General features: G+C 44.1%; 2 protein-coding genes across 10 annotated transcripts in view; both read left to right on the top strand.

Moving 5' to 3' along the window:
* ubr4 (ubiquitin protein ligase E3 component n-recognin 4) overlaps positions 1-2,139 on the top strand; it is a 51,380-nt gene extending 49,241 nt beyond the window's left edge. For all 5 annotated transcript variants that reach the window (XM_031566684.2, XM_031566683.2, XM_031566682.2 and 2 more), the window contains 3 exons: positions 226-316; positions 614-776; positions 1,076-2,139. In XM_031566684.2, the coding sequence (XP_031422544.1) occupies positions 226-316; positions 614-776; positions 1,076-1,140 (319 nt within the window). In that variant the 3' untranslated portion in view covers positions 1,141-2,139. The remainder of the gene's footprint in view (positions 1-225; positions 317-613; positions 777-1,075) is intronic.
* Positions 2,140-2,461: 322 nt separating this feature from the next.
* On the top strand, positions 2,462-26,568 carry iffo2a (intermediate filament family orphan 2a). 5 transcript variants are annotated; one of them, XM_031566686.1, is made up of 10 exons: positions 2,462-4,000; positions 16,672-16,732; positions 17,648-17,743; positions 18,506-18,577; positions 19,506-19,682; positions 20,119-20,273; positions 20,882-21,056; positions 21,451-21,549; positions 22,127-22,269; positions 25,017-26,568. In XM_031566686.1, exons 1-10 carry the CDS (start codon positions 3,450-3,452, stop codon positions 25,258-25,260), a joined length of 1,773 nt encoding a protein of 590 aa, XP_031422546.1. In that variant the 5' UTR covers positions 2,462-3,449; the 3' UTR covers positions 25,261-26,568. The 5 variants fall into 5 exon arrangements, with proteins under 5 accessions (XP_031422546.1, XP_031422547.1, XP_031422545.1 ...); XM_031566687.1 differs by having other exon boundaries at positions 18,494-18,577; positions 20,912-21,056; XM_031566685.1 differs by having other exon boundaries at positions 18,494-18,577.
* The last annotated feature ends 525 nt before the right edge of the window (positions 26,569-27,093 follow it).

The raw sequence follows: 27,093 nt of genomic DNA, 5'->3' as shown, positions 1-27,093 counted from the left end.
GGCGCCTCAGCAGCATCGTCAGGCTCTCTGTTCATTAAAGCTCATTAGGCACCATTTAATCACTGGGGAAATGAGGCCGCCTTCAGAATGCTGTGAAACTCTTGGAATTCAGCAGAGACTGCAAGAATGTTTTAGAGGATTTGAAGTTATGACAAGAAATCTTTAAGGAAAGAATTGAATAAACCATTTGCTAACCTTGTTTTTTTCCCCATGTCCTACTCCTAGGCTCACAGACAAATCTGTGAAGGAATACGCAGTTTACCGCTCACCACTTCTGTTCTGGGGTCTGGTGGATCTCATCTATGACATGTTCAGGGTAAGAGAGCGTCCTCTCAGCTGGATATGTCTACCGTGTAAAGTCCAGCCACAGAGTACGAATGATGGACGTTTTCCTGTTCAAACCCCTTGAATGGAAATGTAAAGAAACTGGCCTGAATGCAAGTGTGAGCGTGTGTTTGTTCATGTATGCATATGTGCGTTGTGTGCTTGTCTTCGTGCATGTGTTTGTTTTGTGTGTGTGTGTGTGTGTGTGTGTGTGTGTGTGTGTGTGTGTGAGAGTGTATATTTATGTTTACTGTTCCTCAATTTCTCTCTATCCTTTCCCCCCTTCCAGAAAGTGGCGACCAGTAACACAGAGGGAGGCTGGTCCTTCTCGTTGGCGGAGTACGTGCGGCACAATGACATGCCCATCTTCGAGGCCTCGGAGCGGGTGCTGAGAGCCTTCCAGGACGAGCTCATGCCCGCTGAATCCTTCTCAGAGTTCCTGGACGTCGTAGGTCAGTGGACGTGCAGTACAGTTCTCTGATCAACTCACCTCAGAATCGAGAGGAGTTGGATGTATTCATGTATTTTGGCATTAGGGATTAAACCATAAGTTTGTTCGTAATAATATTTTGTTGCTAAATTTGTAATAAAATAATGACCTTGAGATAATTCTGAACTAGAAAAGGCTGAGTTTTAGATAAATCTGAACATGTTTGAGAGTCTAAGGCACATAATGTGGGGGGTGGATGCGGTCTCCCTGTTTGCCATGTGACCAGACAGCATTCTCACGGTTGTGTATGCCCCTCCTCAGGTCTGCTCTCGGACATCCCAGACCCTGACGGATTCCTGCAGGATGTGTTGAACTCTGTGCCCTGATGGCATCCAGCTGAGCGCCCACACTGGACTGGCTGTCCCCCTGCTCCAGAGCGGGGTGGCGCTGCAGACGAGTGGTGGAAGGCTGGCCACCGCATGGCCCTCCGCCTCGAAGACACCCTTTCCATGCCCCCCACCTCACCCACTAGGGACACTGTTTAATCAGAGCCCTGGCTCTCACCCCCCCAAAAAAATCTAATCTACACACACACACACACACACACACACACACACACACACACACACACACACACACACACACACACATATATATATACATATACAGGCAGACAAAATTAGCTCTGCTCCTGATCTCCACCATGGGTTGTTCTACAGCATCTTCAACTATAACTCTCCAACCAGGAAACATCTGTGTGTAGTCTGACGAGTTCATAAAAAAGAAAAAAAAAAGAATTAAGAATAAGATTGCAAGATGCCGTTATTACATTTTTCTGTAACATTTAATGCCTGTGCTGTTCTGATTAAAACGTGTTGAAGGTGAAATCTGACAGTAACTCTTCAGAAATGTATTTTTTGGAGGGGAGTGGTTTTGATTAAATTGTTCAAAAGTGACTTTTCCTTCCCCTGCCCCCCTGATAATTATTATTCTTTTTTTTCCCCTTTTTTTTTGGTTTTTGAGTTTCCTACTGGGCGCATCACAGGATTGTGAATTCAGTTGTTCTGTGTCATGCACTATGTTTCTGGGCTTTTGCGGTGGTGTTCTACAGCTGATTGTATTTTGTGGGAAGGGCTGTGGCCTGATGCTGGTTGTGCGTGTGTTTGTGTGTGTGTTTGATTTTTTTTTGTTTGTTTTGTTTTCAAGTTGATGCGCATGTGTAAGGTTTTTTTTTTTTCTTTCATTAATTAAAAAAATGCTGCAAGTTTTAAAATGCATAGCTAACCCGGGACTGTGGTCCATCTCTGTTAACTGAAGTGAACCCTGACATGTAACAGGCGATAACTTGCAACAACAATTAAACTTCACTTCTCAAGATGAAAGAATAAAACAGTCTGCATCTTTTGTTTAGAAAACACTTTGATTCCCTCTTCTCCCATGTTGTCTATCCATTCTGGTTTATTTTCCTTTCATCTCTGAATCTCTACTCACTACACTGGCTTCTGTTTGGGATATTTGTCTTTTATTCAAACCTACTAATAAACACGAACTTCTTGTTCAAATCTTGCAGAACTGACTTTCACAGAGCCGTTTATGGTAACCAGGGTACCACTGAGTTTTGGTGATCTGATAAAGTCGCATTATTATGGACTGCAAAAAAGGTATCGTGTCCTCTGCGGAACCGAATACATGGGCTGGAGTTTGCTGAGAGAAATGGAAAAACTGTCGAAACAGTAGGCATTCATTCGCATTTTCCCGCTGCTACAATGTAAAATTATTACTGAATGCCTTTTTTTGGCTTTTTGGAACCTCTTCATAATAAACCTTTAATGCGTTTTGGGGACAACTGTAATGTTGGATTGTACGAAATTTAAGACTTGATCAATATAGCGTGGGTTATGTAGCCTATTCACCCGATTCCTGGAATCCAATTCTTAGGCCAAATAAATAGCGAACCTATAGTGGACAAGTAGTGTGTAATAATGTGGACCTAAATAGCCCTTACCGATAGTCAGCAGTTTAAATACACCACGCACTGTGCTTCATGGACAGGGGTTAATTTCACGGAAAGCTCACAGATGACGAGATGCTGCGCAGTAGCACAGGACTCGGGGAAAAACCAAGGGGTGTTACGGCCAGCCGTGAGAGAGAGGGCGGGGCAACAGCGTTTAGAAGAGAACGTGTTTTTAACCGACTGTAATCTGATCCCACTAACATTGGCTTGGTTTTGAAAAGCGGTGTAGCGGTCAAGACCAGACTTCCGTGCAGCAGCAGTGGCATCAACCTTCACTATTTGCGGTAGGAATGAGGCTAACATTTCGGCTGGATCCCAACACGCAATGAACCTTAAAATTGGCAAATCATACTGCAGGCAATGCGTTGTAAAATAAGCGGCTGTTAGGGGAAAGGGACATGCTATGATGACCATGTCGCCACGGAGGAGCGGAATACCCTCATGACAATGGGAGCATGACGTAGGATATCTTTTATTTTTTTTCTCTGTGCTTTTGTTTAGTTTTATTTTAACACCGCCGTGTCTATAGAAATGGGAACAACATTGCTATTCCCCATGAAGAATCATATAACCAATATGGGAGAGTGGTCTTTTGAATAGGACGGCCAGCGGAAATACAGAGGCTGAGTTCTTGTCAATGTGAACCCAAGGAGCAAACGTTTGGATTATTTCATATTTTCCATGTTTTCAGGGTATAAAATGAATTCTTTTATTTATTATTCCGACGCTTCATCCATTCCCGGTGCTGCTGCAATCCCTGTAAATGCCCAGGCTGCCGGACCTGGTGTAGTGGTAACCAGTGGCCTCCGTAATGATTTGGGTTCCAACATCCATGTGTTGAAAACGCTCAACCTCCGCTTTCGTTGTTTTCTTGCCAAAGTCCATGAATTAGAACGCAGGAATAAGTTACTAGAGAATCAACTACAACAGGCTTTACAACAAGCTCGCTACAAAGCACTTTTTTGTCGCGAGCAAGCCACTCAAACGTTTGACACTGCCTTGGACTTTCCCATAGCGGGACACCTCAGACAGTCGCGGTATCCTGGTAGGATATGGAATTTCACCCAGGTTAGAAGATATGGGGAACGGTTCGAAACCCTCCACAGCCCCGGAATTTCTTGGATGTATCCAGATGGTATTGGGGTTCAGGTTGACACCATCACTCCAGAACTGCGGGCCTTGTACAACGTTTTGGCCAAAGTCAAGCGAGAGAGAGATGAATACAGAAGAAAGTGAGTATGGTGCTTTGGCTGTCATGTTTCAGTAAAGTAGACCTTAAATGTCTTTAGCAAACATCTTTCCACACATTGTAATAATCTCGGCTACTAGAGAAATACACGCTTATAACAACTTTGAGGGAATAAGCATTTCAGAGATGTATCATGATATGGAAGTTTGTCATTGTCTTGAGGTCTGAATGACAATATGGACAATGGTAAAAAAAAAAACTATACACATTTAACACCCATTTTAGGCCACAGGCTGCCATACAGAGGAACTAACCATATTCATGCCAAACGTCAATGTGTTGTTTCATATAAAGATAAGTCATATCCAACTTTGCAAATGGTTTCCTATGTTGGTTTGCTTTACCAGCTGAAACTGCATTGGTCTAGCTGTGGTAAGTTACTGTTGTGTTCTAACCCATTTGCCATTAAAAGAAGTTACCTCAATCAAACATCACACTTAAATTACCTCAATAGGTATATGTTGTGCCAAAATCTCTGTCTGTCTTTATCCCACCTCAGTATCAATATCAAAAATATCTTCAACGCTGCTTAATTCAGAGTTAGTGTATGCCTGTCAGTCACTGTCCTTACTCTCCTTACATCCAGTAGGCTCTGAAATGTTGAGAAGCTCAAATGACCACCAAGTGGGGTATTTCCGTAATCAATCAGTTTATAATTTAATTAAACTACAGAGCTCTTTAGAGGAGAGAGAGTCCCTCACTTTCTCACTGTATGACCTTTCCAAATTAATAAAAAAAAAACTCTGTCTATTTAAAATGTATTTTTTTCTGCGTAGTTTTAAAAAAAAGTTTAAAAAATGTCAAAAACAAGGGGATTTTTATCACAAACAACCAGATATATGGTCTGCGTGAACAGTACAGCATATCTCTGGATCTATAGTAGCCCTCTGTTGTGTAAACAAACAACCTGTATCACTTCTTTAGGGAGGTATGTCAAGAACAGTAAACATTTTTGCACATATCTCATCCCAAAGATGTCCCATGTCCACCCAACTGTCATTTGAATACGACTTGCCACCATAATACAGTATATAAAGGAAAATGTTTGATCAACAATTTTAAGAAGAAAGACTCTTATCACAAGAGACACTAGAGGTATGTTCATCACATATCACCTCGATAGCAGTAAGCGACAGCTTGATACTTGTATTACTTGTGTTAGAATTAGAGAAAGCATTACTGTTATTCATCACTAAACATCCCTTCTCTTGTACAAAATGTCCCAATGCAACTTATTATTTGGGCCCAGGGCAGAGAAAATAACTTAAGCGTTCTTCACATCCTGCTATTCATTTCCAGAAAGTCTAAATTCTCATAGGGATAGGAGCAGCCTCCTCCCCCCAGTATCCTGAAGGCTCAAGCATTCATCATATCCTCTGATTCTTCAGGATCTCCAACAGCCTCAGGAAATAAACAGTAGTGATGCAGCATAAAGACCAGTGGTATAGCCATTCATCAGGGCCCCATCCCCCTAGCATTACACCAATATGATCATCTGAAACTATAGTGTTTTGAGCTCAGGTACTCTTTCTTTCTGTGGTTACACACACACACACTCTCACACACACACACACACAAACACACACACACACACACACACACACACACGCGGCTATCCAAATGTTGTGATGCTCTAGGTTTTTTTTCAAAACATGCCATTCCATTGTTCCCAGTTCCTCTGGCCTTACGCTAACAAAGCTTTGGGAAATGCACACTCATTCTCCTTCCTGTCCTAGAAGTGTGGGGATTAGCCATGAGACTAGTATCACCTCTGTTCATCAGTTCACTGATCCTCCCTGCGGTCTCTGAGTGAGTCTGGTGTCCCCCTCCTGTCTGGGGGAAGCAGTGTGGCCCTGTGTTCGGTGTGAGGGCTGAGATAAGCTGAGCTGTCCTGGGCAGCCCTCTTCCTTTTTTATCCCATTGGCTGGCACAGCTGTGACAGGAGGAAGTGCTCAGCTGTTCTTAGACAGGGTGGGCAGCAGTAGCAGCAGCAGCAGCAGCAGTGGCAAAGCAGCTGGCACCGTGCCGAAAGAGGCCAGACACATCCACCTGCCAGCCGGTCATCCTTTTATATGACCAGTACTCAGCTGGGATGGAATCCATAGAGCCCTCGAGTCTGGTTCATGCAAGGACCTGTCAGAATCCTACCACATACAGAGATGAAAGATAGAACAGGGAGAGTCTTGGATGTTGGAATGCCATCTAGTTATGTTGCCCAGCAACACAAAACTGTTAAGGCCAAATTCTTTGGCAATGTTTCAGACCCACAACCTAACATGCCCTCTATTTACATCTCTATGTGCAGAGGCTGTACTGTGCAGTTGTGTCTGTTTTTCCACACGCAAAGCTCTTGCCTTGATTATAATGGGAGTCTTTCTGCTCAAAGTGAATAACTGAGTTGAAGTGCAGTTGTGCTGAGCTAAACATTAGGGCTGTAGTCCCAGAATGATCTGAGGTCTTGTAATATTCTGGGATGGATGATGTGCCTAAACCCACAAGAGACACCGACCCCATCTCATTTGGCCTGTGGGATGTGTGGGAGTGAGTGTGCGTGTATGCGCGTGTGTACTGCTCCTTCTCCTATTTTTGCTAAGCTCTCTGGAATGCTTTGTGTGGCGCATTAAACTCTCCGTGGGAACGCCTTCATGGGTGTGATGCATACTGACTGCTTCAAGATTTGGAGTTTCTGATGGATGCACCACTGTTCTGATGATAGCCAGCTACCTACCATGCTGTTTCAACGTCTGAGGGCCAGAAGTTGTTTTGACCAGTTGGCCTCCAGTAGAGAGAGACCATATTTTATCTCTGTGAATTGATTTAGTTTTTTATGAATGCATGTTTTCACATTGGCATATGGAAATTAGATTGAGCTCAGGCCATACATCATGAGCCATAGTCTCACAGGACCATTACTCTTCACTATGGCATGGCTTAGTGCACACGGTATTTCATTTATAATCAACTCGTGGTTTTCTCCTCAGAGGCAGGGCGTTGCATTGGAAGCCTAGTCCTTGTCTCAGGCCGAGCAGCACACACTTTTTCGGACATGATGTTTCCACCCATCATAGTCCTGCTTCATCCAATGACCCATGTTAAATCAGGCTCAACATTCCTTAAGCAGGCTGTGTGATCAGGGGAGGGAGCGGAGGTATTTGGGAAGGCTTAATGGTGAGCTCATGTCTTGTGAGTGTGTGTCTGTGTGTGTTTGTGTGTGTGTGTGTGTCTGTCTGTGTGTCAGCAGCGGTCGAAGCCCCATGAGTCAGTAGCAGAACCAGCAGCCTCATGAGGTCATTCTCTGGGTGTGTGGGTGGGTGTTCTCTTATCGGTAAAGCAAGACCAGTAGCTGGGCCTCTGTAGGCAGGGAAGAATACCCCAAGCCAATGGGACCTGCTGTGATAGCCTGGCCAGATACAGCTGGCCCTTCTGGGTCACTGTCCATTCCCCCATAGGCTAAAAGGCATTCAAATCAGCACACAAAGCCATTCAGTCACTCTCTGATATGATTCACTGAAGCAGCTGAGATCATGAACCTCCCTCCTTCCCTACACTCCACCTCCTCATCCTCATGGTTTTATAGCCTTATTTGGAGGTGGTTCCCAAAGCACATTTTGTAACACTTTTCATGTTTCAGGGAATTCATATGAGTTTGTGCATAAACAACAGGTTTGTTGACACAAAGTTTGTGGTGCTCCTGTTTGTGTATTTAATCGTGGCAGTGTGTTTCAGAAGGAAACAAGAGGTTTGTTGATTAGATTAAATCTGTGTGCTTCGTTATAACATATTTTCTCATTGGCCTGTTGATTAAACTCTATCGTATGGGTGTAGGTTTGAGGGATCTTTTAAGAGGGTGTTGACATTCAGGGTGTTCGTCTTTCAAAGTTTTGATAAGATAGCAGTTAGGATTTGTTTCCACGCACACACACTGGGAATGTTGTCCAAATTTTATGAAAGACTTAATTCATTTTCTTGTCTCTCTTGATTATCTAACAATTATCCCAACTGTGTTCACATGGTTGACTTTACTCAATGGTCTTCAGCCATGCGTGCAGTTTTGGACCCATTTTATGGACAGTAGAGTAGCATATGCATTATGCAATACATCCAATTAGGTTTCAGTTCACAAACAACCAAGGCAGGCCAATTGCACAAATACACTTCTGTGTGTAGCTTAAAAACATCTTTTTTTAAATCTTTTAGTGGAACATTTTTTTATTTTCAGAGGAATGCGTATTTATTTTAGATGTATGACAAGGGTGCATTTATAAAAGAATTCAGCAAAAAACATTCATCAGTTTCACTGCGTGTGTCTGTGTGTGTGTCTCTGTGTGTGTGTGTGTGTGTGTGTGTGTGTGTCTCTGTGTGTCTGTGTGTGTGTGTGTGTGTGTGTGTGTGTGTGTGTGTGTGTGTGTGTGTGTGTGTGTGTGTGTGTGTGTGTGTGTGTGTGCGCGTGTGTGTGTGCATGTGTGTGTGTGTGTGTGTATGTCTGTGTGTGTGTGTGTGTGTGTGTGTGTGTGTGTGTGTGTGTGTGTGTGCATGTGTGTGTGTGTGTGTATGTCTGTGTGTGTGTGTGTGTGTGTGTGTGTGTGTGTGTGTGTGTGTGTGTGTGTGTGTGTGTGTGTGTGCATGTGTGTGTGTGTGTGTATGTCTGTGTGTGTGTGTGTGTGTGTGTGTGTGTGTGTGTGTCTGTGTGTGTGTGTGTGTGTGCGCGTGTGTGTGTGCATGTGTGTGTGTGTGTGTATGTCTCTGTGTGTGTGTCTGTGTGTGTGTGTGTGTGTGTGTGTGTGTGTGTGTGTGTGTGTGTGTGTGTGTGTGTGTGTGTGTGTGTGTGTGTGAGTGTGTGTGAGAGAGAGGACAGGATGGATGAATGAAACAAGGCCAGAGTGGGCACATGCATGTTCACACTACAGTGGCTAACAGAGGCCACAGTCACAGTGAAAGGGGGAGGAGTGGGCAAGAGAAGGTTGGCTGGTACACTCTCACTACCACTTGCCCTCGCTGGCTTCACAGGAAATAATTACCATGCACTGCACCTCACTGCCCTTCTGCTAAATGTCAGGCTAGTACAACAGGTTTTCACACAGACATTCCTCACCTTTAACAGCCATTACACAAATCACTGACAGCTGTTTACAACCTGAATAAGCTATTGCTATTTTAATGATAATGCCATTGTGTGAAATATTTTTGGTTTATTTAATTTATTTAGTTTTCAGCCATTATACTTTTTTGGCATAGAGTTGTCAGTTCCCCACCAAAGACATATACATTGTAGTAACATTATGGCATTACATTTACATTATTTATTTTTATCCCAAACAACTTAGCGTTCAGATGTATGTTTAATCAGTATGAGGGCTCCCTGGGAATCAAACCCATGATCTTGGTGTTGTTGGCACCTTGCTCTACCAGTTGAGCCACAGAGACGTTATTGTGGATTTGCTATAAGTCTTGGTATGGCACGTATGTAGCTGTTTTGCATTCGAGTACAATACACCTCCATTCAGAACTGGCCCGTCGCCACACTATAGTGATAGTCTGATGGTGTGCCGGAAGGCCCTGTAGTGTTGCATGTCTAAGTATTGATCTGTCCTCCTGCCGGGGCTCTCACCGTCTCTCTCCTGGCTCTCAGGAAACACATGTGCAGCAGCAGCAGCAGCAGAGTAATGGACCAGGGCAGCACTCCCAGGAGGGTCCTAGCATCAAACGACTGACCAGTATCTGGGAGATCAGTGACATGCAGTCTGCCATGCAGCTCTTCTGCCTCCCATCTTCTCATATCTTTCTGTCGCCGCTCTCTTGAAACTGGGTCACAGCAGACTTACCGTGTTAAACTGGTCTTTGGACACGTGTGCACACAGCTGTAATATGCAAACTACCGTACAGAGGGAATCTAAAGGGTCAGCAAATTGAAAGATCACAAGAATTTCTTTTACACAGCGGATGTTGTCGTGCAAGATAAGGCAGTCATTTCAGAGTTGTTTAAATATTCAGCAAGGTTTTTTTTTATTGATGGCTATTCTGGCTGCTTGCGTTGAAGTTGATACACCAGCACCGAGTCTGATGACTTGGTATCTCAGTCCTGCTCATTATGTCGAATAAGAAATCTATCTGATGCTGCGGGTTGTGTTGGCCTGGCACATCCACACAAACAGGCCTGTCTTAATACGATTGCAGTGTGTCTGTTCCTGCATTTCCTCCCTATAAGCGTGAGATATGGAGCACAGGCAGAAAGCCATTTGCATGAGTCCCAGGTAGGAGCGGACACTGGAGTGGACCTGGCCCTGATGTCAGCACAGCTGTGCACCCTCTGGGAGGGGTGGTTCCACAACAAGCTATTCACGGCCGAAAAGTGTTGCGCTTGTGAAAACTGACATTCCAAGTCACAGCCTACAATCTTTGGTCATTACCATTAGACCCTAGTCCCCCTTAGGTCTTTCCTTTGCCTTTGAACATAGACCCAGGTGAAGACAGACAGGGGAGGGATTCTGTTGGTGTGTGCCAGAAACGAGATAAATATGGTTTTCTCAGGCATACGCAGTCTGTAATGAAAGCCAGCAATGGCAGTGTGGTGTGAAGCCATACATATGCTCTCTGCATGCCATGTTTAAAGAGGACCTCTTGGTAATGTTTAAAGAGGACCTCTTGGTAATGTTTAAAGAGGACCTCTTGGTAAGGTATCTAACAGCTATGTGTAGTCTACGTCAGTATGCAAGCAGTAAACTGTATGAGAGGATAGAGCTTTGTTTTTCCTTGCCTCCCATTTATCAGGAGGCTGTGTGTGTGTGTGTGTGTGTGTGTGTGTGTGTGTGTGTGTGTGTGTGTGTGTGTGTGTGAGAGAGAGAGATAGAGATAGAGAAAGAGAGAAGGGTCTGCAGCACAGCCTTGCCCACTGCTTTGAACGAATACTGTGCTTTTATTGAGTTGTGTTTTCAAGTTACTTTTGGAAGATACAAACCACTTGAAACAGTTGTTTTGGAGGCATTGAGTCCAAACCAAAGGGCCAGTTCCACACTACCACTGCACCGGTGGATACCTTCACATGTCCACCTGAGGTTGCAGCTGTTCCCCTTCTCTGTGAATCAGAAGCCAGGCCCAAGCACCAAAACTGTCCAAACTGTCTTTATATGCTCCTCCAAATATTTTCAGAATAATAATAATAATAATAAATATAGCTGCAGGCAGCAATGGCGGGTTCCTCCAAAGATTGCGAACCAGGGAAAAATGTATATTCTGCACAATTTGTCACTGTATAGAAAAATCCATGCTGCAGACTTACCAATGGGATATTCAATTTGAAATGCAATACTGTCAAGATCCACAAGGGCCTTGGCTTCAAGCTAAGGAGAGAGCAGGGCCTTGGTCAGGCCACAATGTCATGAAATGGTGTGTGTGCGTTTTGCCAAGCTTTTGGTGTGTCAGGGGAAAGTTTGTGTCTGTGAGAATTGGAGCAAGCACGCACGGGGAGCGAAGGAGCGGACAGGGAGAGATTACATTGGAAATCATGCTAGCAATTAGCCAAGCATGCATGTTTCAAATATTCACCAAAAATCTACTTTTCATCTTACAGTCAACTTTTTTTCAGATTTGTGTACTAAACATTCTCAAGTGTCTTCATATGAACTTGTGATTGAATCAGAGTATCACTTTTTGAATGGAAAATGTGTAAGGCATTATTTTAGCGTTAGCGATTAATGCAATTTGCTTTATATCAATCATTTTTGAAGATATGAAGTTGTCTTTGCACATGGGAACATGTTGTAGTGTCTTCCACGTGCTTACCAAGTTTGGTGTTGATATCTGAAAGATTTGCTGAGATATGACTTCACTTCCTGTTTGGCGGCTTTTCTGCTGAAAGGCTTGGTCTGAAGATCATCTCTGGTGATTTTGAAGAAGATTTGACAAAAATTGTAGGAGGTGATCTTCAGACCAAGCCTCACAAAATGTATCCAAACAGAATTTTGATCCTCACAACCGTTTGTCCGGTACAGCCACTCAAATTCAGCAGAAAAGCCGCCAAACAGGAAGTGAAGTCATATCTCAGCACACACACACACATAGCCTCCTGATAAATGGGAGGCAAGGAAAAACAAAGCTCTATCCTCTCATACAGTTTACTGCTTGCATACTGACGTAGACTACACATAGCTGTTAGATACCTTACCAAGAGGTCCTCTTTAAACATTACCAAGAGGTGATGCCTTTCAAAGGTTTTTGATAAAACCGGAAATAGCGGAAAATCTATATAACCGGAAATTGACGGTTCGTCTTGATCCAGGGAATCCAATGGTACGTCATTTTTGAAAATCGGTCAAACGGTTCAAAAGTTACAGTGTTAACAAAAGTCCAACTTTGACCCATTGGTGGCGCTAGTGTGGTCTAGTGGGAGACATGAAACTTGGTGTGAGTAAAGTAGGGACTGTCCTTAATGAGTGTGCCAAATTTCAGAAAAAGTTACCATACGGTTCTAGGGGCTGCCATTGACTCCAATGGCACAAGAATAATAATAAGAATACCTACAATAACAATAGGTTTCCTCCTGACGGAGGAACCCTAATAATAATTTATTTTATTTGTAATGCACTCTTCATTCAAAAGAATCTCAGAAGAAGAGCCCAGCTGGCTGGCGCAGACTGAAGGGCTTTAGTAGGTGCCTGAAGGGAGAATTGGGCTCCTGTGCAGGGCTAAGGCCCTTTGACAGTGCCTAAAGGCAGTTCCATAGGTCAAAGCAATATAATTTACTTTGGCTCTTCTCTTCTGGTTTGGCTACATTTCTTTCAATGCTTCTGCCAGAAAGCAGTCTCTCTAAAGGGGGTGTTTTATTTTCAGAAAGCCAAATGGTTTCAATGCCAGAGGGGGTTTTAGAGATTCTTTGGACTTGGCCTGTCCTTGTGATCTATGGTGGGCCTAGGTTAAGAGAATGTCTTCATCAGCAACTCTAAGTGACGTTTAATTTGTCTTCCGGTAAAAGGAATGTGTGTACTTTTGAAATAAATAAAGTTGTTTTTGAGAGGTCAGTCGTAGAAATACAAACAAGTATTATTTCCTATTACAAGAGAAATGTGCATGGTGACACAAATGAAATCCCAAAATGACTGCATGTTGATACCTCAAAGCAATGCTCAGTTTTAACATGAGTGCACAGTATCACTGACAAAGGAAAGAAGGTGTAACAGCACATGTTAAAGCAGAATCTATCCTCTCTGTCTTGCTCAGATCTTTTGATTTTGTAGAGGCTTCCTGCCAAGGTGAGGATTAACTGGATGCGTTCTGCCTTTCTTTGTGACATTCTTTGTGCAGTACACCAATACTGTCCCTGCTCTAGAATGCTGTGTGGGAACGCACTGCCTGCGACACTATAAAGGTTATGAATTCTAACCGTGGAAGAGCTAAAGGTCAGTCTTAGGGTGTGCTCTTAATCTGCCAGCAGTGCCACAACATGCACGTGCACAGCAAACACACACTGGCTCTTACTATCTAGTGTAGTGGGCTGATATATATATGAAGCTACTCAAAAGCATGACAAGCTCAGGTGCTTGACTTTGTCAGCTGTTAATTTGCAAAGCATTCCTTTCCCCCAGTGGTCCTCCATTAGTTCACCGCTGTCAGGGCCGTGGCTGTCAAGTTGTTGTTGCGAGGCCATAATGAATAGCTGATGGTTCATAATGGCAGAGCCTCCTGTCACTGACTGTCATGTTTGACATACACAGGAGTGGTTGATATTGTTTGTTTAATGTGGATAGTTTGCCTGGCATCCATCTTCATACGTAATGATGTTCCCACGCAACTGTGTTTTGTGTCCTCCCACACGGCCCTCGTTGTCCAGGAATCGTGTCTTAAGACATGTTTGCGAAGTGATTGCCGCTGTAGCGCCTGACTGACGGATTCGATCTGCTCCACCGACACAGAGCATTTCCAGTAACCTCCACACTTTTACGAGCCTTGGTCACACAGACAAGCCCCTCATTAGTCATGAAGGAAATGAAAAAAAGAACAGTTACGCACTGTAGTTTCGCATGACATGCATTTTCCACCTACTAAGTCTCTAATGTCTAAGGATAAGGCTTTGGCCAGGTTGTCATGGGGATGACCTCAGTGCTAACATGTCATGTCTGTGTGAAGTAGCTTAGCAGGATCTGTGAATCTGCTGCTCATATTTACCCAACATTCCTGTGCTTTTCAGGTCCTGTGATCTCTGTTATCTGACTCTCTTGGGCTTCTGTACGAGCTGCTCTAGTTTCACACAAGGGCAACCCCAATAGCCTAGCATCCTTTGTGCAGCAGTCAGGTCTAAGGAGCATTGTGTTGTATGTACAGGACACTCATTTATCTGTTTCCCCCAAGCTGTCTTGTGTGAGACAGGGGAACAGAAAGCATGTGTGCCTGAAAAGACTCAGATGGTCTCAGCAGAATGTTTTAGAACTTGAATTCTAATGGCTTTTCAGGATGTAAGGGATCATGTTCTCTCCCCCAAGCATTGTAAAGTGACTTCAATAGGATAAGGAAGATAGGATGGTTATGCCCCAGAGAAGGAATGGATACCACCTTCCCTTGCATGACATATATATTCAATAGCCTCTGTATTCCTAAGTGGATCATGTGGCCCAGTTTAAGACTGACTTAAAGGACTTAACACTGTTTCACATATTGTATTTGTTTCTGGTTTGCTATACCCATGTTTTGACGGTGAGCTCCCTAAAAGCTCTTTAAAGTCCTCATCAGATTGAGCAGTTAGCGGCGCTTTGAGTATGTCCTGTCCTGTAACACAGTGTCCGTGTATGAGTCACGTCACGTCCTGCTGACCTTGAGAGGCTGTCTAGTCAGCTCCACTGATCCCACGTCCTGCTGACCTTGAGAGGCTGTCTAGTCAGCTCCACTGATCCGGGGGTAGCAGACGGAGTCTCTGCTCTCCCCCTCTTTAGTCTGATCACACTGCTCAGCAGGAAATGCTACATACATGTCCACATCATACACTCCTGCTCTCTCTCTCTTTATCGCCCTCTCTCTCTCTCTCTCTTTATCTCTCTCTCTCTATCTCTCTCTCTCTTTCTCTTTTTCTCTCTCTCTCTCTGTCTCTCTGTGTCTGTGTGTCTCTGCTTAATTGACTTTTGTTAGTCATTGCGTTTGAAAAACAACATTCAAATGTCGGACCTCCCTGTAATGGGGATGCAAACCTTTGTGTAATCTATGTAAAATAGACAGTAAACTGCAAATGTCTTGAGTGGACTTCAGTGTTGGTTAAGCTGATTTGAACGTTTTCTGTTTGTTATTGAAGTCCTGTTGAACCATTTACCTCATTTGTATTTATTTGCGGCGGTAGTTTTATTACACCCTTTGATCTGATGTTCCACACTGAGGCCTTCATTTAGGTACCTCCTCATTGGCTAACAATACTTTTGCTTCATGGCGGATACCTCTTAATCTACCAAGTGGAACACTTACAGTATGTGGTTAACTGTCCTTTACAAAGGACATCGCCTTGTTCCCTGTCAGCACTTACTTACTGGGGTACTTGGCAAGTCTGTTTTGTGCTAGTGGGTTCTGACAGTCCATCGCCACACACAGGCTTCCCAAGACTGATCAGAGAGCAGTTGTAATCCTATGGAGCACGAGAGAAACGAATAGAGCTCTGCAGGTAATCAACTCAGTGGAGCAGTGAGGGTGAACCAGTCTCCGGTGAACAGATCTTTCAGTTAGCAGACAGGCCAGACTTTACTGGGCAAAGAACCTTGTCTGGTGGAGAGACCACAGGCTGTGCTTTGACCGTGTTCTTAAGAGTCCTCAAAGATGCCAAGATCTGGGCCCTGAGTCAAAATTCAATTTTGCTGAATGGATTTAAACACAGCGGAAATTACTTGGCTGACTGTTGGAAAGCTAGCCGTTCGGATCTGTCAGTTATGTATGTGTTGCTACTAGCTTACTAAAGTCTGTCAGCATGAAAAGGAAGTGATGTATTAATCCTTTATAGGAAGTGACCTCACCGTCCGATGTAGTTGTTGCCAGGATGGATCTTGGGCTGACATCAGTTGGGAGCACACTGAGAAAGATGCCTTTTCCTTGATTACACAGCAGTGAAGCTCATGTTAATCACAGATGCAATTAAAACCCTTGCCACCGCTGCCATAACGTGGAGTCTAGTGCATGACCTTCAGCTTGACAACACCAAACAAGAGAGAAGGACACTAATGACTTGAATTAGTAGTGGCTGAAGACGCCTAGTTCCCTTCAGTTTTATGAAGTTACTGACATGGTTTGTTGTGCACTTACACTGCCATGGCAACTGCGAGTAAACACTTGTGTATCCATTCACAACAAGGTAGAGAAAGTGTTTGTGTCCTGTTCACTTGTAATTGGAAGGTGCCTCATTTGTTTCATTGCACACTGATCTGTTTCCAGAGGATTCACTTACTGATACACACAATACATGTGGTCTGTAGAAAGTGGCAAGTGGGAGACACATTGAACTACCTGAAAGAAGTTACAACACAAAGGTTTAGAGACAGATGTGTGTGACATAGTACGTGAAATGAATGAATAATGTAACAACTTTGATTCGATTGTTTTTGATCATTTGTTTTTGTGAGCAGTTTGTTATGTATGTTTCAAATTTTAAAGGACTCTGTTTGTCTGTGTGTGTTTGTGTGTGTGTCTTCACAGATGGGAGGAAGAATTGTCCAGACGGCAGCAGATGGAGTCTATGGTGGAGACATTACAGGAGGTGAGGACATCCATCAATCTCTCACCGTCAGCTCCATCCATCCATTCATCCATCCATCCATCCATCCTCCTCACAGCAATCTATTTTGACTCCAATTGTGTCGCTTTGCGTATTCTTCACATCCCACAGAAAACAACCCCCTCTATGTCCATCGCATTTAAACCAATACATCAGCTTTATAACACATTTGAATATGCAAACGTTTGTACCCAGGCCCAAAACTGATAAAGCGCTCCGGATGCAAATCCAAACCAATCCACTTTTACATATTCCAAAAACATGACTCAAAGTTGACACATTCAATTGACCTGTTAGGTGTTTCCTCTCCCACCCACGCACTCTAACACTAGCAGAGATAATGGGTCATGATGACAGGCAGACTCCCAGCCTCCTCTGTGTGTGTTAATAGACACAGACATGCTGCCCTGAGCGTTGGAGCTGCTGCTGACTGGGGATCAATACCCTTTACTGTAGCGCTCCCTTCACCTGCCTCTGGGTCAGCAGTGCTGGGGAAAGCCATTCTGAGTGGCTGCTAGATGCCGTGCATTCCTGGTCTGCGTTCAAGTAGTAGCTTGTTTTATTTATGGTGCATAGCTGGCCAGTGTCCACAGGTACATGGGGTCAGTGACACTGAGTGGTGACTGTGGTCATAGATACTAAAACGTTGTAATGGGGGGATCATGTATGACTTTTTTCAGTGTGTGAAAAACAAATACACCAAATACTTTTTTTATAGAGGTCACCTAGGACCGTATGGAGGGTTGGCTTACACTCTTGGTGTTGCCACAGACCTTCCCACAGAAGATGTTTCAAGTCTTACCCTGAAAGATTGTCTTCGACTTTTTTTCTCCATTTTTATAACATGTCCTCAAATGTCCGCCCTGTTGATGCTCTGCGTCTCCCGTCCTCCCACAGAATGCCCACGAGTCGGATGCCGTCCAGGAGGAGCTCTCAGAGAAGGTTGAGCGTCTTAAAACAGAGCTGGTGGTCTTCAAGAGCCTCATGACAGATGTGAGCAGCACCCTCCTCATTCACAAGCAGGCTTTGCTTTCTCCATTACCCCCAAACCCCCCCCCCCCCTTCTTTATCCTTTATCTCTGCATCAGCATACGCACAGGCATAGGGTTTCACCGCTCCCTCAGAGGGACACAGGAATGCTCAAATGTTTGTCCAAGAGCATCCATTTCACATGCAAAGTATTTCATATGGACATGTAGTGTTATCAGGATGAGGCAGCTTTTTTGCTAACAATAACACCAAGCCTCTTGTTTGGTGGTGTGAGGCGAATTTTAGCATCAACGAAGGAAGATTAACAATAAACAAATGAACGGCAAGATTATCTAAGCTCTCTTGAGCAGCACAGATGCCTATTGCTTGGTCATGGTCAGTAGACTTTCTCCTAGTCGTAAACCACAGCCGTGTATCAGCCACTCCTTTATGAGCCAGAGTGTCAATGCCTTGACTGTTGCCATGAGCAGAGTAATGGAGTCAGGAAAAGGAGCTACCCGAAGCCCCCACTGAATGGCCATAATGCAACAGCCACGCCCTGATCAGTGTTTAACTCTTTATGGCTCCCTCTGGGCTAGGGTCTGTGAAGCAATGCCATCTGTTAGCACTTAGGAGTTTGAGCCGTAGCAGCTTGACAAGTGACAAAGAGATTCAGCGCTATTTCATCTGTTTTAGTGCAACTGTAAACTTTGACCCATCATGGCCGCCCTGTGTGTGTGAAGGGATGTCTATTTGTTATTACTTATGCTAAAGGATCCTCAACAGCAAAATCAGCGGCTCGCTAGGGCTCCCCGTTTAAGTCAACTAGAGGCCGCCTGGAGAAACGAGGAGCTGAAAGTAAGACGTTAACAGTGTCCCGGCTCATTTGACAACCCCCGCCCCAAAATGAAAAGCAAAACTAGTGTGGAAGAGTTTACAGTACATCCCAGTGCAGTGGAGACACATACATCCCAGACTACTGCTTTGTCCCTGATCAGGGGTGTTCCTGCACCCACTGTGTGGTGATTGCTCATAGCTATCTGCGTGGTGATTGCTCAAAGCACATGTGTTTATTTCCCACATCACTGACTGTCACTTGACATTGAGCATTTCTGAATTGGCTGAATCCTGTTCCACATTAGCAAGCTCCTCACCCACCCACATTGAGTGTTGTGCATTCTGTCTCAGTGTCAGACATACTGCTATGGTGTGTCTCCCAGTCAGACATAATGCTCTGGTGTGTGGTCAAAACGTCCCACCATGCAGTGCTGTTTCAGAATCCCCACAAGCGTGCTGATCTAGCATGCGATGAGTGCTCAGGGCTTTTGAAACAGTGCTCTGGTAGCAGACATCGTGTTTGAAGTGGTTTCACCTGCTGCTTGGCGTCTTGCTGATGCCATTGCTTCAGTCTGTGAGATGCAGTTTGTTCAGTGCATGGGCAGTGGCTACAGACAGTTCCCCTGTCATTTTCACAACTATTTTAAGTAATTTACTTATCTACATTTTTGCAATCAGGACTAGTAATTGTACAAAGATAGTTTCTGTTTTCATTGTTGTAAGAACAACTAAAGAGTTCAGTTCATATCCAGGCTCTTAGCTGGAGCAAACTGCATCTCCTCTTGTTCCACCGTACCTGTCCTGATTGTCAAATAAGCTTTTCATGAGAACATCCAACTGATTTTGCTGATTGTCACTGCTTCTTAAGACCTTTTTTTGCAACACTAAAATACAGTGGTTTAAACTAACTAGTTCATGTCTAACTCATTCCCTTATCCAATTTTCTTAGGAAATGTCCGATCTGGACACTAAGATCCAGGAGAAGGCGATGAAGGTGGACATGGACATCTGCCGACGCATCGACATCACCGCTAAGCTGTGTGACGTGGCCCAGCAGAGGAACTCCCAAGACATGAGCAAGATGTTCCCCATCAGTTCCTCCAGGGCACCTCCAGACCAGAGCAAGGTACACTCACTGTACATAGGGGGAAGTAAAGCACTAAGGATGCATGATAAGATGAGGAGGCATACTTGTAGCTGTACTACCTGACAGTGTTCAGCTTGTGTTCGGGGGGGGCGGGGGGGGTGGCTTCAAGGGAAGGAATCATCTCAATACATATTACAATATGTTTAATTTGTATGGTGTTGCGTTCGTCTTGTATTTATCACTTAAATACCAATAGGCTTAGTGTTTATGAAGTCATGTGAACATTCAGTAATATAATGTCAGTTTCAAGCAGATTTCACAGAGTTGTCTTCATTCTGCCAAAGCTTGCACAATCCTGTGAACCATGGCAAATTCATTGAATGCGTACGTGTGTTTGTGTGTGTGTGTGTGTGTGTGTGTGTGTGTGTGTGTGTGTGTGTGTTTGTGTGTGTGTGTGTGTGTGTGTGTCTTTCAGGGGGCCATGGTGTGCAGGAAGAAAGAGCCCAAGCCGGTGTCTGACGAGGAAGGCCAGGAGCTGGAGCTGGCGTTAGCGCTCGAGGCCCCTCCAGAAGAAGAGGTGCCGGGGTCTGTCAACATCACAGACGAGATGAAACGCATGCTCAACCAGCTGTGAGTGGACACGCTGCCTCCGAGGAACCTTTCTGGAAATAAACAGAAAGTCATTTATAGACATAATAAACTTAAACCAGCCATTGTGCTGTATTCGTAAGAATATGTGTTAGCGTTCCCACTATTCCTCTATCGTCCTATTCCTGTTTCATCCTACTGAAAACACGGAAGTTGAGGAGCAAAAAAATGTAATATCACCCAAGTTGTTCTCGCGTTCTGACGCCAGGTAGCTGTCTACAATGCTGTCTGCATATAGGGGTCAATGAGTTGTGTGGGGCAGTGTAGAATCTTTAACTTTATCATGTGGTGCCACCATGTGGTCATGAGGGGGAATTGCATATTTTGGGTCTGACTTTTACAGCAAATGTTCATTCACTCCATAAATCCCCCACCAATCCAGATACTAGCTGATACTGCTACATATTCTGTTCCAGTCAGCTCTTGTCTGGGATCAGGTTGTGTTTGTGTCTTCACTTTGGTGAGCTGCCCTCTTCTGTTGCCCTGTAATCCCCTCTTCAGGAACATTTTACGTGTTTACGTTCCTCTCTCCTTCCTGTCCTCCTTTTGCCCTTCCCCTCTACCTCTCTGTGCTTCTCTCTTGCATACAGAACTGTCTCAGATAATTCCTCTGTTGCCAGGCGGGAGACGTTTGACTTTGACGATGACTGTGACAGTCTGACCTGGGAGGAGAATGAGGAGACGCTGCTGCTGTGGGAGGACTTCTGCAACTACAACGCCCCCGGCACCATGGCCTGCGGTGGTCAGGGAGACGCCCAAGACACAGTAACTGAGAGCAGCTTTAGAGGCCATATACTGCCTTCAAATCAATAGTTCTCCAGAGAATCACATCATCTATTAAACTTAAGCCAGTATAGCTTTTTTATACAAAGAGATAGAGAGGAAAGTGTATCGTTACAGAGTGTCAGTAATTGCCTACATAGTGGATGTGAGGATTGTCTAGTTCTTTCTGGTCACAGGCACTTTGCTGAGTATCTCTTTTTTCCCTGTTTGCTGTTATCTAGTAGAGATGGAAAGCCATTGGGTGTTTGATACATATAATACTGCAGACTTTTCAGCCAAAACATCCACATTGTTTTTGTGAGGTTTGGGGTGCATTTGTATACTGAGTGCATAGCTTTATTTTGCAGTCAGAAACAAAGCTCTTTTTTTCTCTTAGGTGTCCAATGATACCAGCATTGGCAGATTGATTGATGAGACTGAAACGCTGTTCAAGGACAGAGATAAGGAATATCAGGAGACCATGGGACAGATTGAGGTGAGTGGAGGTCCATTGATCCATACGTGATGTGGTGCTCTTAGATGAATGTGTCCCAACATCACCCCACCAAGCGCCATAATACTCAGAGTGCAACTAAGTGCATTCTGGCAGAGTGTCCTTAAGCTCCTATAAGGACCCAGGAGAAGCATGTCCATGGAGTGGTAGTACATACACAGAAAGTAAATGCAATTAATAAATATATGGATGAAATACAAGACTGTGTTGGGAAAAGGGGGGTGCATCTGCATGGGTCTTTGTAAGGGGTGATATTATATGGTTTTGCAAAACACCCTAAATTGGTGTTTAGTGGGATTCCCATGAATTCACTAGCATAGTTAAATTGCATGTCCTCAGACACTTTGAGGTCTAGCATTTATGGCATAACTGAGCATGCATGGGTCAGACAAGTCTCTATGCCAGACCAGCTCCCGCCATTAGAATACTATGACTAAAATGACCACAGCAGTTAAAGGAACTATTTTAATCAATTTAAGGTCATCCTCCCACACTTCCCTCATCCTCTGCTAACCCAAACCCACTAACTCCAACCTCCTCTCATTCCCTGCGTCCTCAGGAGGAGCTGGCCACTGCCAAGAACGACATGAACCGCCACCTGCACGAGTACATGGAGATGTGCAGCATGAAGCGGGGGCTGGACGTGCAGATGGAGACCTGCAGGAGACTCATCAAAGGCTCCGGGGCCAACGGCACAGACGGGTGGGTCATCCACAGCTTTTACATGTCAGCAGAGATGAGTGGGTCATCCACAGCTTTTACATGTCAGCAGAGATGAGTGGGTCATCCACAGCTTTTACATGTCAGCACTCAGCAGAGATGAGTAGGCCATCCACAGCTTTTACATGTCAGCACTCAGCAGAGATGAGTGGGCCATCCACAGCTTTTACATGTCAGCACTCAGCAGAGATGAGTGGGCCATCCACAGCTTTTACATGTCAGCAGAGATGAGTGGGCCATCCACAGCTTTTACATGTCAGCACTCAGCAGAGATGAGTGGGCCATCCACAGCTTTTACATGTCAGCAGAGATGAGTGGGCCATCCACAGCTTTTACATGTCAGCAGAGATGAGTGGGCCATCCACAGCATTTACATGTCAGCAGAGACATGTACCTGCATGTTGCAGTCACAGATACATTCAGTGTGTTTACATGATGGTATAATTCGAATCTTGCTTTAGTTGAACTATGCTATCTTTTGGGGCAACTGCTATTATACCAATATACATGGCAGTGAATAAACCGAATCATTGGCCGAAAGCATGTCATATCCGATACGTTAGGTGGCGCTGTTTTCATTACAACTAGTGGTGATACAGCCATTTCCGCTTGACCTCTTCACCACTACCAACAACAACAGTTGATTGAGCATGAATCGCGTCTGTTCATCGGTCCAGAAATGCGTGTTGCCTCTTGGGTTGTCCATCGGGTTGTTTGTTTGTTTCTGCTGGGCCAACGTGTTTATAAGTTACATTATTCAAAGGTGAAAGATAAAAGGCGAGAGAAACGCACGCACATTCACACACACACACACGCGCGCAAATAATGGGTTACAGCCAAAACGCATTGCCCTTCTGCCAGTTGCATCAAATTGTTTTAGTACTTCTTCGCTGTCGATTTCCAAATCTGTGTGAATATTCATGAGAGCAGGTCCAGTCAGTCTTTTGTCAGTCATCGTACTTCGTAGATATGTCTTAAGACGCCTCATTGTACTGAATGGAAACGGGCATTGTCAACAAGACCTTCAGGACGCAATGAATGTTTGGGTAGAAATTTCCCGAACTTTCCAGGGCTTGATAAAGCTCACTGCGTTTTGGCTCTAACTCATTTAGCTGTTTCCAGCTCTGTATCTGCATCGTCAACGCTGGGCATTAGTTGTCCGTACTCCGATTTTATAGTTTCCCCATTGTAATAAATATGCGTTCATTATATATATTTTTTTCTTCTCGCGTAGCAGAAGGTACGCACAGTGCATACGGCTGCATGCGCCACTGGAACTCTGTGCAATTAATACAATACATAATAGGCTAATTGATACAATATCTCCTCGTTTGAGTGTGGTTGTTTGAGTGCAATGGGAGTGTATGATCGTTGTTGTCTATAAAGGAAGGTATTGCAACGGGAAAATATCCCGCTTCACCGGTCACGTCTCTGTCTTTAGAGGGCAGCGCCAAATAACCGAACAAAACTCAACTCAGGCTTGCCTCACGGGTGCAATACCAAATTTCATCTCAATATTCCGAAAAATAGTCCCCCTGGCAAAATTTAGAAATATTTTAAGTGCACAAAACACACACAGCATTTCGTTTGCACAGCAGAGCGGAGACGCTCACCGGGCTATCACGCATATAACTTTTCCTAGGCAATATTTGTTAACTTAGCTTACTCTGGTTTTGAATATGGGGTAGGCTACCACTCATGCGAAGGAAATCACCGGCACCGTCACAGGACATTACGCAGATCTTGTCAAGCACTGGCAAAGCATGCATGCGTTGGCAATCATACAAATATTTTTATATATCATCGCGATGCAAATGCCATGTGTGTATAATAATATTCTGAATTAAAGTTAATGCTTGTGAAATAAAGGCATTTATATGTTTATGATTGTGTGATTCATTGGGATGTGCATGTGGGCTATAGTGGTTCACGTTGATGTGCTCACAATTTCGGAACAGCGGGCTGTCGGAATAATGGGCTTTCGGAACATTGCCATGGAACCTTGGTCAGGTAATAGCCGAGTGACAGCTGATTTGACAGTACTGCTGTGTGTTTTAAGCAAATACAATGTGGAACGTCCTTATACGTGTTTAAGGAGGGGTTGTAAAGGTGCTCATATCTTCTGACCTCTTCTGTTATGTTTGTTCATGATCAACAAGAATAAGCTTGTGAGACAGTCTGCAGAATATTCATAAAAAAACGTGTCATTAGTATGAACAGTTGAGACAACTTATCTCTCTTTCGTCTTCCGGGTCACGACCTGGCAGGGAGGGAGGGAGGAGGGCGGCGGGATCTCAAGCATGCGCAAAGACGCAAAGTCTAGTTCCTAATCCAATTCACCGTTACATGCCGCGATAGTCGAGTTATCAACTGGATCGGATCGAGTTATCCAGGGGTGTTAATCGGATCGTAGTCGGACCGCACATAGTCGAACAAAGGTGTTTACATGAAACGGATAATTCGATTTCAGTCCGACTAAGCCAGTTATTCGAATGCATGTAACCACGGTCAGTGACACCCATCTCTTACTGTGTATTATTAAAAAAAACATGGTCTGAAGACAAAATAAGAGAAGAAGACTTGTTTAGCTGTATCTGATTTATGGATTTTATTCCAAGGGAGCATAAATCTGGTTGAAATGTCAGTTTGAAATGTGAAGTGTGAAGGTGACAGTAATATTAAACTGCATTAGCTTTTAACTGTGCTGTTTGTTGTTGTTGTGTGTGTAGGAGCTCTCCCTCATTCAGCTCCGCAGCAAGCAGCGACTCAGGGAACACCGACGAGAACCAGGAAGAGCTGGAGAAAGACGGGGAAAGAGATGGGGAGACGGATGGAGAGAAAGACGGACAGAAAGGAAGCGACAAAGACGAAGTGGACACGGAGGGAGAGAAAACAAGCAAAGGTGCACAGACTGAGACGGAGACACAGAAGGAGCATGAGAATGAGGGACAAACTAACGAGGACAGCAGATGATGCCTCTGTCCATGTTGTCCATGTTGTCCACGCTCCATAACTCTCTGCCCAAAACATTTATCTCGATTTTCTTTTCTAATGAGTCCGAAGCGCAAGTATTGGTGCTTTAAAAAATAAATAAAGAAAACTGTGGGAATCTCTCAAATCTCCTGCTTCAGAGGCTTCAAGCAGGCGAAACGCAGACAAGATGGCGTTTCAGCTGCAGACTCCTTCTCACACTGCACTGCCATAGCATGGCTACACACCATTCACTCCTGTTTGGCTCCAACTGCCATCATGGTCCAGCAGTAGTAGTTAACAGAGAGAAGAGAATGCCCAACAGAGGCAGATTGGAAGTCATAGTTGGTCAAAGCCATGTGCCTCTGACATAAACTTGTGATTTGGACAGGTGTGTATCACCTGTGCAGGGAACTTCGGGTGATGATGTGCGAACCTTCCTTATTCACGTGTATGTCACTTTTGGTGTATGCACTGTATGCTGAGCCATACTGGCAGGCCAACACACATCAGAGCTACAATCACTGTTAAACCATTCTCACCCACCTGAAAAGAAATCTGCTGTGGCTACCTGATTACCTGGTAGGCAACCATCCCGGTCGTCTGTGATGTGAAATGTTGAAGGCCAATTCAGACATTTCATTCAAAACACATCCAAGACAATCTTGTCCTGTTGAGCTCTTGATGATAATAATAATCAGGGGATCCTCTCGGAAAAGGCTCTGGTAGTGCTGTGTTGCCATGCAAGCGATGGGAGTGTCCGTGCTGTTGTGTGCAAATGTGTGTGGAGCTCAGACCCGCAGCAGTGCCTCACCCATTCTGGCACCACCATCGCTCAACTAAAGAAATAGGATCACTGTGTACCGAGTACTATGCAATAAGCTTGCCTTATTTTGAAACTAACTTTTCCTGTCGATGTAATTCCGTCTCTTTTGTTGCCGGGCAGATTTTTTTCTGCATCTGTTAACAGAAATGCCTTTTTTTTAAAGTGGGCTTCTTTGTTATGGGATTATGGCCATGAATTGAAAAACTCATGTCAGAAGATCTTCATTCCAAAGTAAAGCCACTGTGCCTACTAACACTAATACCCACGTATACTCCTCTGTCTCCAGTTTCTATAGCCTTATTGCATTGGCTCATATTATTTCCTGCTCACTGTAGCATATTTGGCTGTATACTCTACATGCCTGCTTGACCTATGTTGGATGTGTTGCTCATGTTATTTCACACTGTTTAACAACAATGATTTGATTAAAGTTTTCATCAAATCATGGTTCTGAATGTTATAACAGTATGTTTTCATATGTGATGTATGTGATGTGTGATGTATTTCTGGAGTTCGGTTAATAATTTAGCATTCTACTAGTGTAGCATTTTGGTCATATAAGCCTGCATATGTTTTATAGCAATCTAGTTTACATCAATAAAAGATTTTTTTGTAAAAGGAACTATCAAATAATCCCCTGCTGTTTTCAATCTGTTTTGTTTTCATGAACAGATCTTTCAAGAAAGGACCACTTCTCCCTTTTCTGTAGTTTTATTTAAGTCTTTTTTAAGTGATTTCCTGTGCCTAACCATGTATCTAAATGTTAATTTTGTCTTATCTTATAAATTCAGTCGTACCTGCCTGTACTGTGGCAATCGGGCATGGGTGCCGTTTAAAAAGGGAACTCAGCGCTGCAAAATGTCTATTCTAATTTGTTTTAGTTTGTTTGCGGTGTCTGCATACTGCATATAGACATACCTTGTGTGTATTTATGTTTTTAAAGGGCTGCTCAGCTTTCTGCAGTATGCTTGCACCCAGCTGCAACAGGGTTTGGGTAACTGGAGAAAATC

This window comes from Clupea harengus, chromosome 4 (genome assembly GCF_900700415.2).
Source record: "Clupea harengus chromosome 4, Ch_v2.0.2, whole genome shotgun sequence".
Taxonomy (NCBI): domain Eukaryota; kingdom Metazoa; phylum Chordata; class Actinopteri; order Clupeiformes; family Clupeidae; genus Clupea; species Clupea harengus.
This window is presented reverse-complemented; position numbering and strand designations above follow the sequence as displayed.